At 44.7% G+C, this 13167-nt stretch overlaps 2 protein-coding genes across 7 annotated transcripts; both read right to left on the reverse strand.

The window, feature by feature from the left end:
* Positions 1–2179: 2179 nt before the first annotated feature.
* Positions 2180–5628, reverse strand: LOC139419103 (hydroxyacyl-CoA dehydrogenase). Of its 2 annotated transcripts, none has more exons than XM_071169034.1 (8): positions 5389–5628; positions 4695–4823; positions 4450–4607; positions 3788–3914; positions 3487–3576; positions 3245–3317; positions 2939–3055; positions 2180–2631 (listed from the first exon to the last, which is right to left on the reverse strand). In XM_071169034.1, the coding sequence occupies exons 1-8, from the start codon at positions 5587–5589 to the stop codon at positions 2513–2515; spliced, it is 1014 nt and encodes a 337-aa protein (XP_071025135.1). In that variant the 5' UTR covers positions 5590–5628; the 3' UTR covers positions 2180–2512. The 2 variants fall into 2 exon arrangements, with proteins under 2 accessions (XP_071025135.1, XP_071025136.1); XM_071169035.1 differs by having other exon boundaries at positions 2916–3055; positions 5389–5606.
* A 110-nt stretch (positions 5629–5738) lies between these two features.
* Positions 5739–13044, reverse strand: LOC139419105 (cytochrome P450, family 2, subfamily U, polypeptide 1). Of its 5 annotated transcripts, none has more exons than XR_011635377.1 (8): positions 12441–13037; positions 9890–10208; positions 9349–9683; positions 8998–9159; positions 8611–8778; positions 6949–8026; positions 6869–6901; positions 5739–6134 (listed from the first exon to the last, which is right to left on the reverse strand). XR_011635377.1 is itself a non-coding variant. In XM_071169037.1 (6 exons), the coding sequence occupies exons 1-6, from the start codon at positions 12889–12891 to the stop codon at positions 7845–7847; spliced, it is 1617 nt and encodes a 538-aa protein (XP_071025138.1). In that variant the 5' UTR covers positions 12892–13044; the 3' UTR covers positions 7654–7844. The 5 variants fall into 5 exon arrangements, 1 of the variants encoding a protein (XP_071025138.1); XR_011635379.1 differs by lacking the exon at positions 6869–6901 and having other exon boundaries at positions 5824–6206; positions 6958–7333; positions 7397–8026; positions 12441–13036; XR_011635378.1 differs by lacking the exon at positions 6869–6901 and having other exon boundaries at positions 5897–6166; positions 7269–8026.
* Positions 13045–13167: the final 123 nt, after the last annotated feature.

Genomic DNA, 13167 nt, shown 5'->3' on the forward strand with positions numbered 1-13167 from the left:
CTTCCCAAGTGGTCACATTTTAACAGTTTCAACATGTTTTGTTTTTTTAAGAAAAATAAAAAGGCATTGGCTCATTTGATCTCCCGACCAGATTTATGCGATAGAAGGTGTACCTTAATTACAGGAGAGAGATTAAACCTAGTCTTAGTTCAGTCTAAGAACCGATTCTTCATTGAGCATTGTTTTTAGTCTAGGGCTAAATCTCTTTCCAGAAAACCAGCCCAATAATCTTGTAGCTTGTCGGCCCATCATATGATTCCTATCCAGAAATTCTGCATTTGACAACACTGCCACTTAGTGGTCTTAAATAGAACTACCAAGTGGAATTATTGACTATAAATCATTCAAATCTCGAGGGGAAACTTCAAAAGGCCCTAAAACCGACCAATTAAAACTCTAGCAGCATGCCGAGACTGAGGTTACGTTCATACAGTCTTACGGCTATGCTGACAAAAGGGAAAATCTACCTTGAGTATTGAAGCTGCTCTTAAACTGTGAAATCTATGGAAAAAGGTGAGATGTGATGTCTCATGTATCCAAGATGATCAAATTAATGCCGGGAAATAAAGAGGGTAATATTTTTGAATTGAGTAGTAGGGATAACATCAAAGGAACTCTTGAAACTATATTGGAAATGAACGGTGGGGTTGAACACGCAGGGGTTGTTGACTGACCATACAGTTCATTCAGAAAGTATTCAGACCCCTTCCCCTTTTCCACAATGTTACATTACAGCTTATTCTAAAATGGATTTAAAAAAAAAATCCCTACTCAATCTACACACAATACCCCATGATAAAGCAAAAACAGGTTATACATTTTTGATATATATTTTTTTTAAGTACATAAGTATTCAGACCCTTTGCTATGAGACTCGAAATTGAGCTCAGGTGCATCCTGTTTCCATTTATAATCTTTCAGATGTTTCTACAACTTGGGAGTCCACCTGTGGTAAATTCAGTTGATTGGACATGATTTGGAAAGGCACACCTGTCCCACAGTTGACCGCATGTCAGAGCAAAAACCAAGCCAAAACGTTGAAGGAATTGTCCGTAGAACTCCGAGACAGGATTGTGTCGAGGCACAGATCTGGGGCACATTTCTGCAGCATTGAAGGTCCCCAAGAACATGGTGGCCTCCATCATTCTTAAATAGAAGAAGTTTGGAACCATCAAGACTCTTTCCAGAGCTGTCTGTCTGTCCAAACTGAGCAATCTGGGGAGAAGTGCCCTGATCAGGGAGGTGACCCAAAACCCAATGGTCACTCTGACAGAGCTATAGAGTTCCTCTTTGGAGGAAGGGCAACCATCTCTGCAGCACTCCACCAATCAGGCATTTATGGTAGAGTGGCCAGACAGAAGCCACTCCTCAGTAAAAGGCACATGACAGCCCGCTTGGAGTTTGCTAAAAGGCACCTAAAGGACTCTCAGGCCATGAGAAACAAGAATGCTAAGAGTCACGTCTGTTTTTCAGCGGCAGGGACTGGGAGACTAGTCAGGATCGAGGGAAAGATGAACGGAGCAAAGTACAGAGATCCATGATGAAAGCCTGCTCCAGAGCACTCAGGACCTGACTGTAGCCAAGGTTCACCTTCCAACAGGACAACGACCGTAAGCACACAGCCGAGACAACACAGGAGTGGCTTCAGGACAAGTCCCTGAATGTCCTTGAACCCGATCTAACATCTCTGGAGACCTGAAAATAGCTGTGCAGCAATGCTCCCCATCCAACCTGACAGAGCTTGAGGATCTGCTGAGAAGAATGGGTGAATCTCCCCAAATACAGGTGTGCCAAGCTTGTAGACGAATCATACCCAAGAATAAGAGGCTGTAATCGCTGCCAACGGTGCTTCAACAAAGTACCGAGTAAAGGGTCTGAACACTTATTTAAATGTGATATTTCCATTTATTTAATACATTTGCAAAAAATTATAAAAACCTGTTGTTGCTTTGTCGTTATGGGGTATTGTCTGTAGATTGACGAGGACAAAAAAAACAATCCAATAGATTTTAGAATAAGGCTGTAACGTAACAAAATGTGGAAAAAGTCAAGGGGTCTGAATACTTTCTGAATGCACCGGGTATCATTAATGGCAGGGTGTGTTGGCTCAAAGGTCCAGAGGCAAATCCATCCCTAGAAAACAACTGTATGAATAGAAATCTCAGAACAACCTATGGGAAGCATTTGGAAAAGTCAGTTTAATGCCACAAACTCAGTTACTTACAAACCACACATAAAGATGACATTCAGAATATACAGTCAAAAGACAGATTTGAATTGATAACACCGGTCTACCATTCTTCAGGAAGGCACCGAGGGTCGTACCAGCTGCATCTCTGTTCTACCGTTGTCAAAATTAACCCGCGTTTTTTTCTATTATCATTCATGCCCTTATCAGTACTGGGAGGGACTACATGATCTTGTCCAATCGGAAGCGCTTATTTTCATTTTCCGTTTTGTCACGGTGTGCCTTAATGAACAGGCTCCAGCTCGTGTTGATTCTGGGGCGGGGTTACTTGTACTTGTAGAAGCCCTCTCCGGTCTTCTTGCCGAACTTGCCCTCGGCCACCAGCTTGTTCAGCATCTCACTGGGCTGCATCAGCGGGTTGTCAGGATCCTTCTCAACCCAGCCTGGAATCAAGTTATCAACACAAACGGTTCACTTTAACTAACTGCTTTTGCATTGGTTTTACACTACCTGCATCTACTTCATTTGATGTTTTTGTTTCTTCAAATTATTCATCACCATTTTCAAAGACCACCGGCACCTCTCGTCCATCTCCCCATTCTATAACCAAAACAGTGCTCTGCCCCTGTGCCATATGACATGCAGTTATTTCAATTGGGCCTGTTCCTAGCTGCTAATACAGTCCTCTTTTAACTGGTACTGAAATCACTCTGTAATCGGAACACACTTGTGAAGCAGCCCAACACTCACCGTCCATGATGAACTTAGCCGTGTCCAGTCCTACGTAGTCCAGCAGCTCAAAGGGCCCCATGGGATACCCAGCTCCCAGCTTCATGGCAATATCAATGTCCTCCTTTGACCCGTGGCCTGACGAGAAGAGCACACACACACACACACACACTCAGCCATTGACTTTGAATGAAGGGTGACAACGGTTTCATATACAGACAACTATGTTTTGTTAACCATAGATGTTCATACATAACCGTTTGTCACATCCCTCTTGGCGCCGATGCAATTTTCATTCATATACAGGCAAAACATTTGGTGGTGTACCTCTCTCATGTAGCCTGATGGCTTCCATCATGTAGGGCACCAGCAGGCGGTTCACAATGAACCCAGGAGTGTCCTGGAGATGAACATAACGTACTGACGTTAGTGAACCGTTTATAACGCATCTGAACGGCATATGATGGACATAATGTATGGTGTAATATGGTATGTCACTGCATTATCTTTAAAAGGTGTACAATACTAGAGAAATACTTTATTTTTGTTCAAATGAGAGAGGATCTTACTTTGCAGGACACTGGCGTCTTTCCCAGTGCTTTGCTGAAAGCGAGGAGGGAATCGAAGGTGTCCTGGCTTGTGGCTGATGTTCCAATCACCTGAAGAGGACACGTAAACTACTTAACATCTTTCAATTGAATCTTGATGATAAGGAGAGCAAGCCTAGTGTCATTTTTTAAAGCAACTTACATATGTTTCTAATTTAAACATCGCCATCATGACACAAAAAAATAACTGCTTTGCGGGAGACGATATACTTATCATAGGGAGGAGATGTCCTAAAATGTACACCACACTATTGATCCTTACCTCTACCAGCTTCATCATGGGGACGGGGTTGAAGAAGTGCAGCCCTCCAAATCTGTCCAGCCTGCTGGTGGAGCTGGCTATGTCGGTGATGGGCAGAGAGGATGTGTTGCTGGCGAAAATGGTGTGTCTTAAAATAGAGGAACCAAAAACATCAGGCAACAAGCAAACCCCCATGAGGTGCATCCCAATTAGTAACATCAATTATGTGGGACACACAATGCCTTTCCTTTTGAAATATTTTATTTAAATTAGAATAGTTTTAAAATAGTCTATTTTAAGCACATTTCAAGGATACCGGCATAGCTTTATAGTAAGATTAGAAAAACAAGCTGAAATGCAGATAAAGGAATTTGGATATTTAGGCTACACATTCAAAACGGCAACAACAAATGTTTTCTCATCAAACAGCACTTGCTCTGGCTTGACGTTCATCTCAACACTGATCATCGATCGCTAACTCCTATGGTTATTGACAAAGTCACAGGCAGCGGAGACAGGACAGTGCTTATGTGGTTTGGATTCACACTCGCCTGGCGAGTAACCTTCAGACCAAAGACATGGGTTGGACCCACAAGCTAATGCCTAGGATTCAGCTCAGTGGGGTAAGACAGTCTTGTGGTGTGTAGGAGACACAGGTTCAAGCCCTAGTCGGTCATACTTACGCTGGTGCCATTTTGTCCAGAGCACCAAAGAGGCCCTGTTTGATCTTGAGGTTCTCCACGATGGCCTCCAGCACCAAGTCTGTACTCCCCACCACAGACGCTGCGTCTGTCGATATGGACACGTTGGCCATCACCTTGGCAATAAACTCTGCTCCTGCCTGTAACATACATGATGATGACTGTCAATGAAGTTCTGCCAACATTTCCTCATTGGAAACAGCAACATTAACATATTAGTGACCAACATCTGGCTTGTCAGCGAACTTCTTCTTGACCACCCTCTTCAGGCTGCCTTCTATTCCCTTGGCGGATTTCTTCAGGATTTCCTCATTTGTGTCAACTAGCACCACCGAATGGCCTGTTGTAGCAGCAACCTATTAGAAAGGGGGAACACAAGTGCGAGTTGTGAGTGGGTGGGACAGGTGTTCACCAGGTTGGACTGTCAAAACGTCACTTTGGTAATAGAACTCCTGAATTGAAGGACATTTCAGGTAGGTAACAAAAACCCTTCTATAACTAGCTAGCTAAAGTAGATATAGGTCAAAGGCCACCTCCTGCTGCTATCTTCACCATCTGTGTTGTGCACTGATCAACCTGAGACAGTTTGTGAGACATACTGTACTTCTTACTCAGAGATGAACAACCGTTGCTTATAATACAGAGTTGTGTTACTGATTAGCCTGCACAACTTCTCCCCTGAATTGCCTTGGTTGGCTTCTCAAGTGGGTATCTAACAAGCTAGTTAATAGCAAGCTAGCGGTTAACTAACCAACAGTAGTCGGTAAGTTCGTGCACTTCATTGCTATATTTAACTGGCTTGTTAGCTGGTCTTGCAGCGTTAGCTACACAGCTGGTTAGCTTACAAGATAGCTAGTTAGCGTATATAGCAAGCTAATGTTAGCAAACAAACTTCTGTCATTTACAGTTAACATTAACTACCTGTGCGATACCTGCACCCATCTGACCACCCCCGATGATCGTAACGTGTTTGATCGCTGCATTTCGGACTGCAGAAGAGGAGAGACCTCTGATGACTTGGTGAGTGAAGAAAGCCATGGTTTGCAATGCGGAGAGGACCGCACCAGAACGAAGGAGCTGGCTGTGGCTGAATGTACAGGCAGACTGACACTCAGACACCATGGAAAGTAGGAAGGTCGTTGTGTGGCAGTGGTCACGTGACTATTTGGCCCGTTCCATGACCTTTCACACAGTTTTGATGTGGTGTGTTTTATTAGATTTCTACTATTGCTCTGCTATAGAAATTAGTCAATAATACCATTGTAGTTTGATAGGATGCAAGATCACTTTCTATTGAAAGACAAGAATAGTGTGTGCAACAGATGCATTAAAGCACATCAAGATCATAATGCAATAGATATTCAAAATCATTTTAGATTTTTAAACTTATTTCAGTCCAGTGAAATACAAATGACAAAATACTCAAGTAATTGAAATACATATTTCAAAAACATGTAACAGAATACTGGCCATCAGTAACAGTGGATTAACGCACCAAAATACAAAGGGTATGAAAAATATAAGCTATGTAAAATATTTTATTACATGACAGAAGGTTTTTGTCTTTAATATTTACTGTTGTCTTGTTTAGAAGATAGAGCTGAAGGAAAAAAATGGTTGAGGGAACATTAGGCCCTGGGAACATAGGGCCATGGGAACATGGGGCCCTGGGAACATGGGGCCCTGGGAACATTAGGCCCTGGGAACATGGGGCCCTGGGAACATGGGGCCCTGGGAACCTTGGGCCCTGGGAACATGGGGCCCTGGGGCCCTGGGAACATTAGGCCCTGGGAACATTAGGCCCTGGGAACATGGGGCCCTGGGAACATTAGGCCCTGGGAACATGGGGCCCTGGGAACATTAGGCCCTGGGAACATGGGGCCCTGGGAACATAGGGCCCTGGGAACATTAGGCCCTGGGAACATTAGGCATGGGGCCCTGGGAACATAGGGCCCTGGGAACATTAGGCCCTGGGAACATTAGGCCCTGGGAACATGGGGCCCTGGGAACATAGGGCCCTGGGAACATTAGGCCCTGGGAACATTAGGCCCTGGGAACATGGGGCCCTGGGAACATTAGACCCTGGGGACATAGGGCCCTGGGAACATGGGGCCCTGGGAACATAGGGCCCTGGGAACATTAGGCCCTGGGAACATAGGGCCCTGGGAACATGGGGCCCTGGGAACATTAGGCCCTGGGAACATGGGGCCCTGGGAACATAGGGCCCTGGGAACATTAGGCCCTGGGAACATTAGGCCCTGGGAACATGGGGCCCTGGGAACATAGGGCCCTGGGAACATTAGGCCCTGGGAACATTAGGCCCTGGGAACATGGGGCCCTGGGAACATTAGACCCTGGGGACATAGGGCCCTGGGAACATTAGGCCCTGGGAACATTAGGCCCTGGGAACATGGGGCCCTGGGAACATTAGACCCTGGGGACATAGGGCCCTGGGAACATGGGGCCCTGGGAACATAGGGCCCTGGGAACATTAGGCCCTGGGAACATAGGGCCCTGGGAACATGGGGCCCTGGGAACATTAGGCCCTGGGAACATTAGGCCCTGGGAACATGGGGCCCTGGGAACATTAGGCCCTGGGAACATGGGGCCCTGGGAACATTAGGCCCTGGGAACATGGGGCCCTGGGAACATTAGGCCCTGGGAACATGGGGCCCTGGGAACATAGGGCCCTGGGAACATTAGGCCCTGGGAACATTAGGCCCTGGGAACATGGGGCCCTGGGAACATAGGGCCCTGGGAACATTAGGCCCTGGGAACATTAGGCCCTGGGAACATGGGGCCCTGGGAACATTAGACCCTGGGGACATAGGGCCCTGGGAACATGGGGCCCTGGGAACATAGGGCCCTGGGAACATTAGGCCCTGGGAACATAGGGCCCTGGGAACATTGGGCCCTGGGAACATTAGGCCCTGGAAACATAGGGTCCTTGGAACAGACATGGTCCCCCTGCATTGCACCCATTTTGTTTAGAATGAACTCCCGGTACCTTTGCATAGCAACTATGCAAAAAAAAATTAAGACTGGGTGGCATCGGTAGCAACATGACAAAAATAACTAAAAACCTGATTTTTGTCTGGACTATATCTTCTGGTGGAAGAATTAAATAGTATGACTTATCAAAATACTGTTTTAATTAAAATATGTAATTAATTGTTATTTTAGTAACAGTTTTATAAAAGCAATAAGGCACGAGGCAGTATCATGAATACAGTCACAGACAAATGGGTTGACTGGCTGATGCTGTCGCATCGGGCCAACTAACGCCGTTTACCTGTGACTGTATTCATAATACACCACTTCCTCTTGTGCCTTATGGCTTAATTACAGTGTCAGCGGTTGTTGTTCGTCTGGTGGCCTCATCGCCGGGGCCTCACAATCACAGTGTATGAGCAGGGGGCCAGGGTGAGGCCAAAGCGCCCGTGCATGGGAGGAGGGGCCAGCCCCTCGGGCAGTCTGAAACTGAAGGCCTGCAGCAGGCTGGTGAACATCAGGAACAACTCCATCTTAGCCAGCTGCTCGCCCATACACACCCTGCGGCCTGGGAAAGAGAGGGAGAGAACACTGTAAAGATGCACATTAAGTCATGTGTCATACTAAGTGCATTCCAATAATCAAGTAAGACTGTGAAATCAAATGATTGAAATGTTCAGTCGTGGCCTAACTGCTTCATAGTCATGTAGGGGTAGTATGGGACTTCAACAATCCAGTGAGATTGTAAACTAACCGTTTGAACCTTGTTTCAGTGGATTTTACAGGAGCCTAACTGTAAATGTCCACAGTAGAAAGGCTTCATACTCCGTGTATACCGTGTTTTTTTTTATTTTATTTTTTTTATTTTACCTTTATTTAACCAGGCAAGTCAGTTAAGAACAAATTCTTATTTTCAATGACGGCCTGGGAACAGTGGGTTAACTGCCTGTTCAGGGGCAGAACGACAGATTTGTACCTTGTCAGCTCGGGGGTTTGAACTTGCAACCTTCCGGTTACTAGTCCAACGCTCTAACCACTAGGCTACCCTGCCGCCCCTGCCGTGTAACTACACTCCCGTTTGCCAATCGTAGAGCAAGTCGCTAATGGGACACCCCACATACGTCTGTCGAGAGAGACTGCCGAACAACTTACCTATTCCGAACGGTATGAAGCACTCTTTCCTCAGGAGATTCCCCTGGTCGTCTAGGAAACGAGAGGGGTTGAAGTCGTCTGGCTCCTCCCACACAGTGGGATCCCTATGGACAGACCACAGGTTGGGGATGATCACTGTGCCCTTAGGGATCGTATAGCCACGGAACTCTGCAAGACAACAACAGACGAACCATAGCGAAAGGGTTGTACTCTCCTGTTTCTGCTGCAGCAGCCTAGTCCCTGTTGTAGTGTTGGTCTGGTGGAACTGACTGACCAAGTTGTTGAGAAAGCAATTTAATACAACTTTATTGATCTGACTGTGCATAACGGGAGAGTCAGGTTCTACCATAGAATTATAATGACTAGTATGGGTTTCTCTCTCCTCACCTGTGGTCTCTGAGGCCATGTGAGGGATGGCCAGGGGGACCACCACAGTCATCCTCTGCACCTCCATGATGGTGGCCTCTGTGAACGGCAGGCTGCCTTTATCAGTGAGAGACGGGACCCTGTCTGGGCCCACCACTGCATCGATCTCCGCCTGCACCCTCTCTGTGGTGTGAACGGGTACAAATGACATGGAAAACATTATTACAAAGCAACGAGCATTGGGAAACAGGACACTGGATATGTTACACATAGCATTATGATTTGGGTACTGTACTTCATCATGCTTCAACAAGGAGTTATCTTTAGGTTCCATTGAACTGGTCCTCCACACCCCTCTTTCTGATGTAGTACCTTGGATATCTGGATATACGACCATGTAGAGCATCATCCACAGCACTGTGTTGGTGGTGGTATCAGTACCAGCGATGAAGAGGTCTCCTATGATGTAGAATAGATAGTCCTCTGAAAAGCTACTGTCCGTCTCCCCAGCGGCCTCCTGGGCCAGCATCTCTACCAGGTACATGTCTATGAGATCTCTGGGGTTGGCTGGGTCTAACGTCTCCCTGTGTCTGGTGATGATCTGCTTCAGGAAGGCAGTAATGTCCCTTTCCACTTGCCGTACCTCTTTGAAGACACCGAAGGGCAGGTAGTAGAGCAGGGGGAAGACATTGATGAGGACCGCCGCGCTGTTAGAATAGAATAGAGTAGAATAGATACGTTACTGCCTGTTTTCTGGGAGAAACTGAAATGTGTTAAGCGCTTAAGGGCACACAGCAGGAACTTCTACTTGAGATCAGAGGACCAGCAGCTCTCCAGTTATCAGTTCAGTTCCCACGTATTTGAACCAGTCAACCTTCCGGCTACTGATCCACATCTCTAAACTCTAGGCTACCTGTTTGCGATGATCTCTAGGCCGCGGGCCATCAGGTCCAGCAGGGCGCCAAACTCCCGGTCAGTGTGGTGGAAGCGCTGGCCCAGGGCGATGTAGGAGATTACGTTGGACACAGAGTTAGTTATCAGAGGGGTCAGGTCCACTCCTGAACCCTCAGTATCTTCCTCGCTGAGACGCAGCAGCTCAGATTTGACCACAGCCAGCCCCTCAAGGATACAGGGCTCCAGGCTCAACTTGCCCAGGCCAAAGTTCCGCAGCGTGGTGTGGCAGAACTTGCGCTGCCTTCTCCATACTGGTCCATAAGGTGCGAAAACTATGCCTAAGGTTCAGAGAAATGATGAGAGGCGAGGACGGTTAATAGTGCTGTCACTATGCACTAGTACACATATGTAATTATTTACAGAGAAAAATGAAATGTCTCTTTCCTTTTCTGCTTGGAAGACTTTTGATGAGAATAATAGAATATAACAATATAACAGACCATTATAATATCACAATAGAATATAACAATATAATATAATAGAACAATATAATATAACAGACCAATAGAATATAACACTAGAATATAACAATATAATATAATAGAACGATAGAATATAACAGAACAATATAATAGAACAATAGAATATAATATAGCCATAGAATATAATAGAATAATATAATATAACAGACCAATAGAATAGAACACTAGAATAGAACAATATAACATAAAAATAGAGCAACAGAATAGAAAATACCAATAGAATAGAACAGACGAATAGAATAGAACAATAGAATAGAGCAATATAATAGAACAATACAAGAGAACAATACAAGAGAACAGACCGATATAATATAACAATATAATAGAACAATATAATAGAACACTATAATGAAACAGAACAATAGAATAACATAACAATCTAATAGAACATACCAATCAAATAGAACAATTGAATAGAACAATTGAATAGAATAATAGAACAATAGAATAGAGACAAAGGAGATGAGGGCTTCTTTTGTTTATAGTCCATCCATGAGGTGCTCTTTGATCATGGGATGAAATACTATACAACAAAAAGAAGTTGATGCTGGATAGTAAACAATGCCAGAACAGCCTTTGTTCAAACACACTTCCAATCAAGGCCCTCTCATGTAGTGGAATCTTTTTTAAAGCATTTATGTTTTACGGCTTATGCGTGGCAAGAATTAAAAAAAACAGACGTGTTGTGGCTACAGCCTTCATCAAGGTGACAAAGAATAGCGGTGAACAAACAGGTGTATATCCCAACTCTCACAGGAAGTGATTCAATTCATTACCATACTGTATGTAATTGATGAAGTAAAGAAACTTGGAGAAAGACAACACATTCAAGATATGAAGAATAACAAAATGAACATGGAATAACAAGAATGCAACACCACAAAAGAAATGCAATATCATAAAAGGAAAAAACTAACTGTGTACATGTGACCTCATGTTACCAAACTTAAGAATGGAGAACCAAAAAATAAACCCCATCTTTTACAGGAAAGGAGAATAATCCATTTCCTCATTTAGACCTGGCAATACAGTGGCATTTAGTTTAAAGATCCAGAACGTTTTGCATGGTGGGAGGTGTTTGAGATCCCTGCGAGTACTGGGGACCACTTCAATGGCCATGGCTTTCAGAGAGTTTGGGCTGCCTATGTGGTGTACAGGCTGCCCAGGTGGGTGCTTTTACATAGGACGTACTTAGAGAAGGCTCAAGGACAGGGTGTCTGGGCGTCATGCCTACGCTATAAGGACTGCTAACGACATATATCCTTTGGCTAAACATTACAGACAGATTGGCCATGCCAGCCCAAACCCTCTTAAAGCCATGGCCGTTGAAGTGGTTCCCATTTCTCGCAGGTGGGGGGTGATAGTCTCAAACGCCTCCTAAAATGCCAAACGTTCTGGATCTTTAAACTAAAGGCCACTGTATTGCCAGGTCTAAATGAGGAAATGGATTATTCTCCTTTCCTGTAAAAGATGGGGTTTATTTTTTGGTTCTCCATTCTTAAGTTTGGTAACGAGCTCACGTGTACACAGTTAGTTTTTTCCTTTTATGATATTGCATTTCTTTCTCTTGTTATGCCATGTTTATTTGGTTCATCTTTGTATCTTGAATGTGTTTTTCCACCCAATTTTTTAAAAACTTGATCAATTACATATGGTAATAAAGTGAGTCACTTCCTGTGAGAGTTGGGATATACACCTGTTCGTACACCACTATTCTTTGTCACCCTGATGAAGGCTGATATAGCCGCAACACGTCGGTGTAAGCCACGACGAAGGCGTTTACATTTTTCTGTTACATGAGAGTGCCTTGATTACTTCTGGAAGTTCGTTTGCACAAAGGCTTTTCCGGCATTGTTTACTATCCAGCATCAACTTATTTTATTTTTTAATTTTTAATTTTTTATAGAACAATAGAATATTCACCGGGCAAAACGCTCATCCATGAGTAAAATCGACTCAGCAAAATCGATGGACTATTGCGCTTTCATGCGTTATTACGCACAGGTCGAGTCTAGAAGCAGCACTTACCTTTCCGCTTTGTCATGATGGTAACGGTGGGAATCTCTGGTCTGTCGGAGAACACATCTGCCCGGTTTGAGAGGGCATCCCTGACCACTTCATATCCGTTCAGTACTACTACCAGCTGACTCCCTACCCACATACTGTAGATGTTACCGTAAACCTTAGCTTGTTCCGTGATAATAACTTGAGGCGAAATTAGAGCTCGTATCTTTGACTTTGGGACGTCCTTCCCTCCCCAGCCTCCAAACCTCCTCCAGATGAAATTGGGAACCAGAAACCCGCCGAAATTTCCAACTATTGGCCATGGTTTAGGACCAGGAGGAATATTGGAGAAATCCTGGTGTTTGCGAAATGTGTGCATTAGATAATAGACGGCCACGAATACTGTCAAGGCCAGAATGCAGACATGGGACGGCGCAGAAGTGCCCAGGAGCTCGTGCCATAATTCCATAACCATAGGGTTTATATCGGCTGCAAAGCACAAAAAAATACCTCGTAATCCTTGGAAACGAGTTGAATATTTAGACTATTCGAAGTATATTTTGAAAATTTAAATATGCTTTTCAGAAGGGTCTGCCATGTTATTTGTCTGTGTACGCAAACGACGCATGGGGATTCCTAGCTTCCTATTGGTCGGTGAGAGGACGGGTGGTGTGATTGGTGCGTTGATAGATGACGAAGGCAAAGGGGTTGACCCAAGCGAGCTTCATACTTCTCCTAGTATCTGCACTTT

Source organism: Oncorhynchus clarkii, chromosome 10 (genome assembly GCF_045791955.1).
Source record: "Oncorhynchus clarkii lewisi isolate Uvic-CL-2024 chromosome 10, UVic_Ocla_1.0, whole genome shotgun sequence".
Lineage (NCBI taxonomy): Eukaryota > Metazoa > Chordata > Actinopteri > Salmoniformes > Salmonidae > Oncorhynchus > Oncorhynchus clarkii.

Excerpts from the sequence above, each read along its gene's own strand:
- LOC139419105 (XM_071169037.1), bottom strand. The coding sequence starts at position 12,891 with ATGGTTATGGAATTATGGCACGAGCTCCTGGGCACTTCTGCGCCGTCC. Across the intron at positions 9,684-9,889 it reads CTAGAGATCATCGCAAACAG|CGCGGCGGTCCTCATCAATG; the intron begins GTAGCCTAGAGT and ends CTATTCTAACAG. Across the intron at positions 8,027-8,610 it reads CTTCATACCGTTCGGAATAG|GCCGCAGGGTGTGTATGGGC; the intron begins GTAAGTTGTTCG and ends TCTCTTTCCCAG.
- LOC139419103 (XM_071169034.1), bottom strand. The coding sequence starts at position 5,589 with ATGGTGTCTGAGTGTCAGTCTGCCTGTACATTCAGCCACAGCCAGCTC. Across the intron at positions 3,915-4,449 it reads CTGGACAAAATGGCACCAGC|ACACACCATTTTCGCCAGCA; the intron begins GTAAGTATGACC and ends CTCTATTTTAAG. Across the intron at positions 3,318-3,486 it reads AGACGCCAGTGTCCTGCAAA|GACACTCCTGGGTTCATTGT; the intron begins GTAAGATCCTCT and ends GTTCATCTCCAG.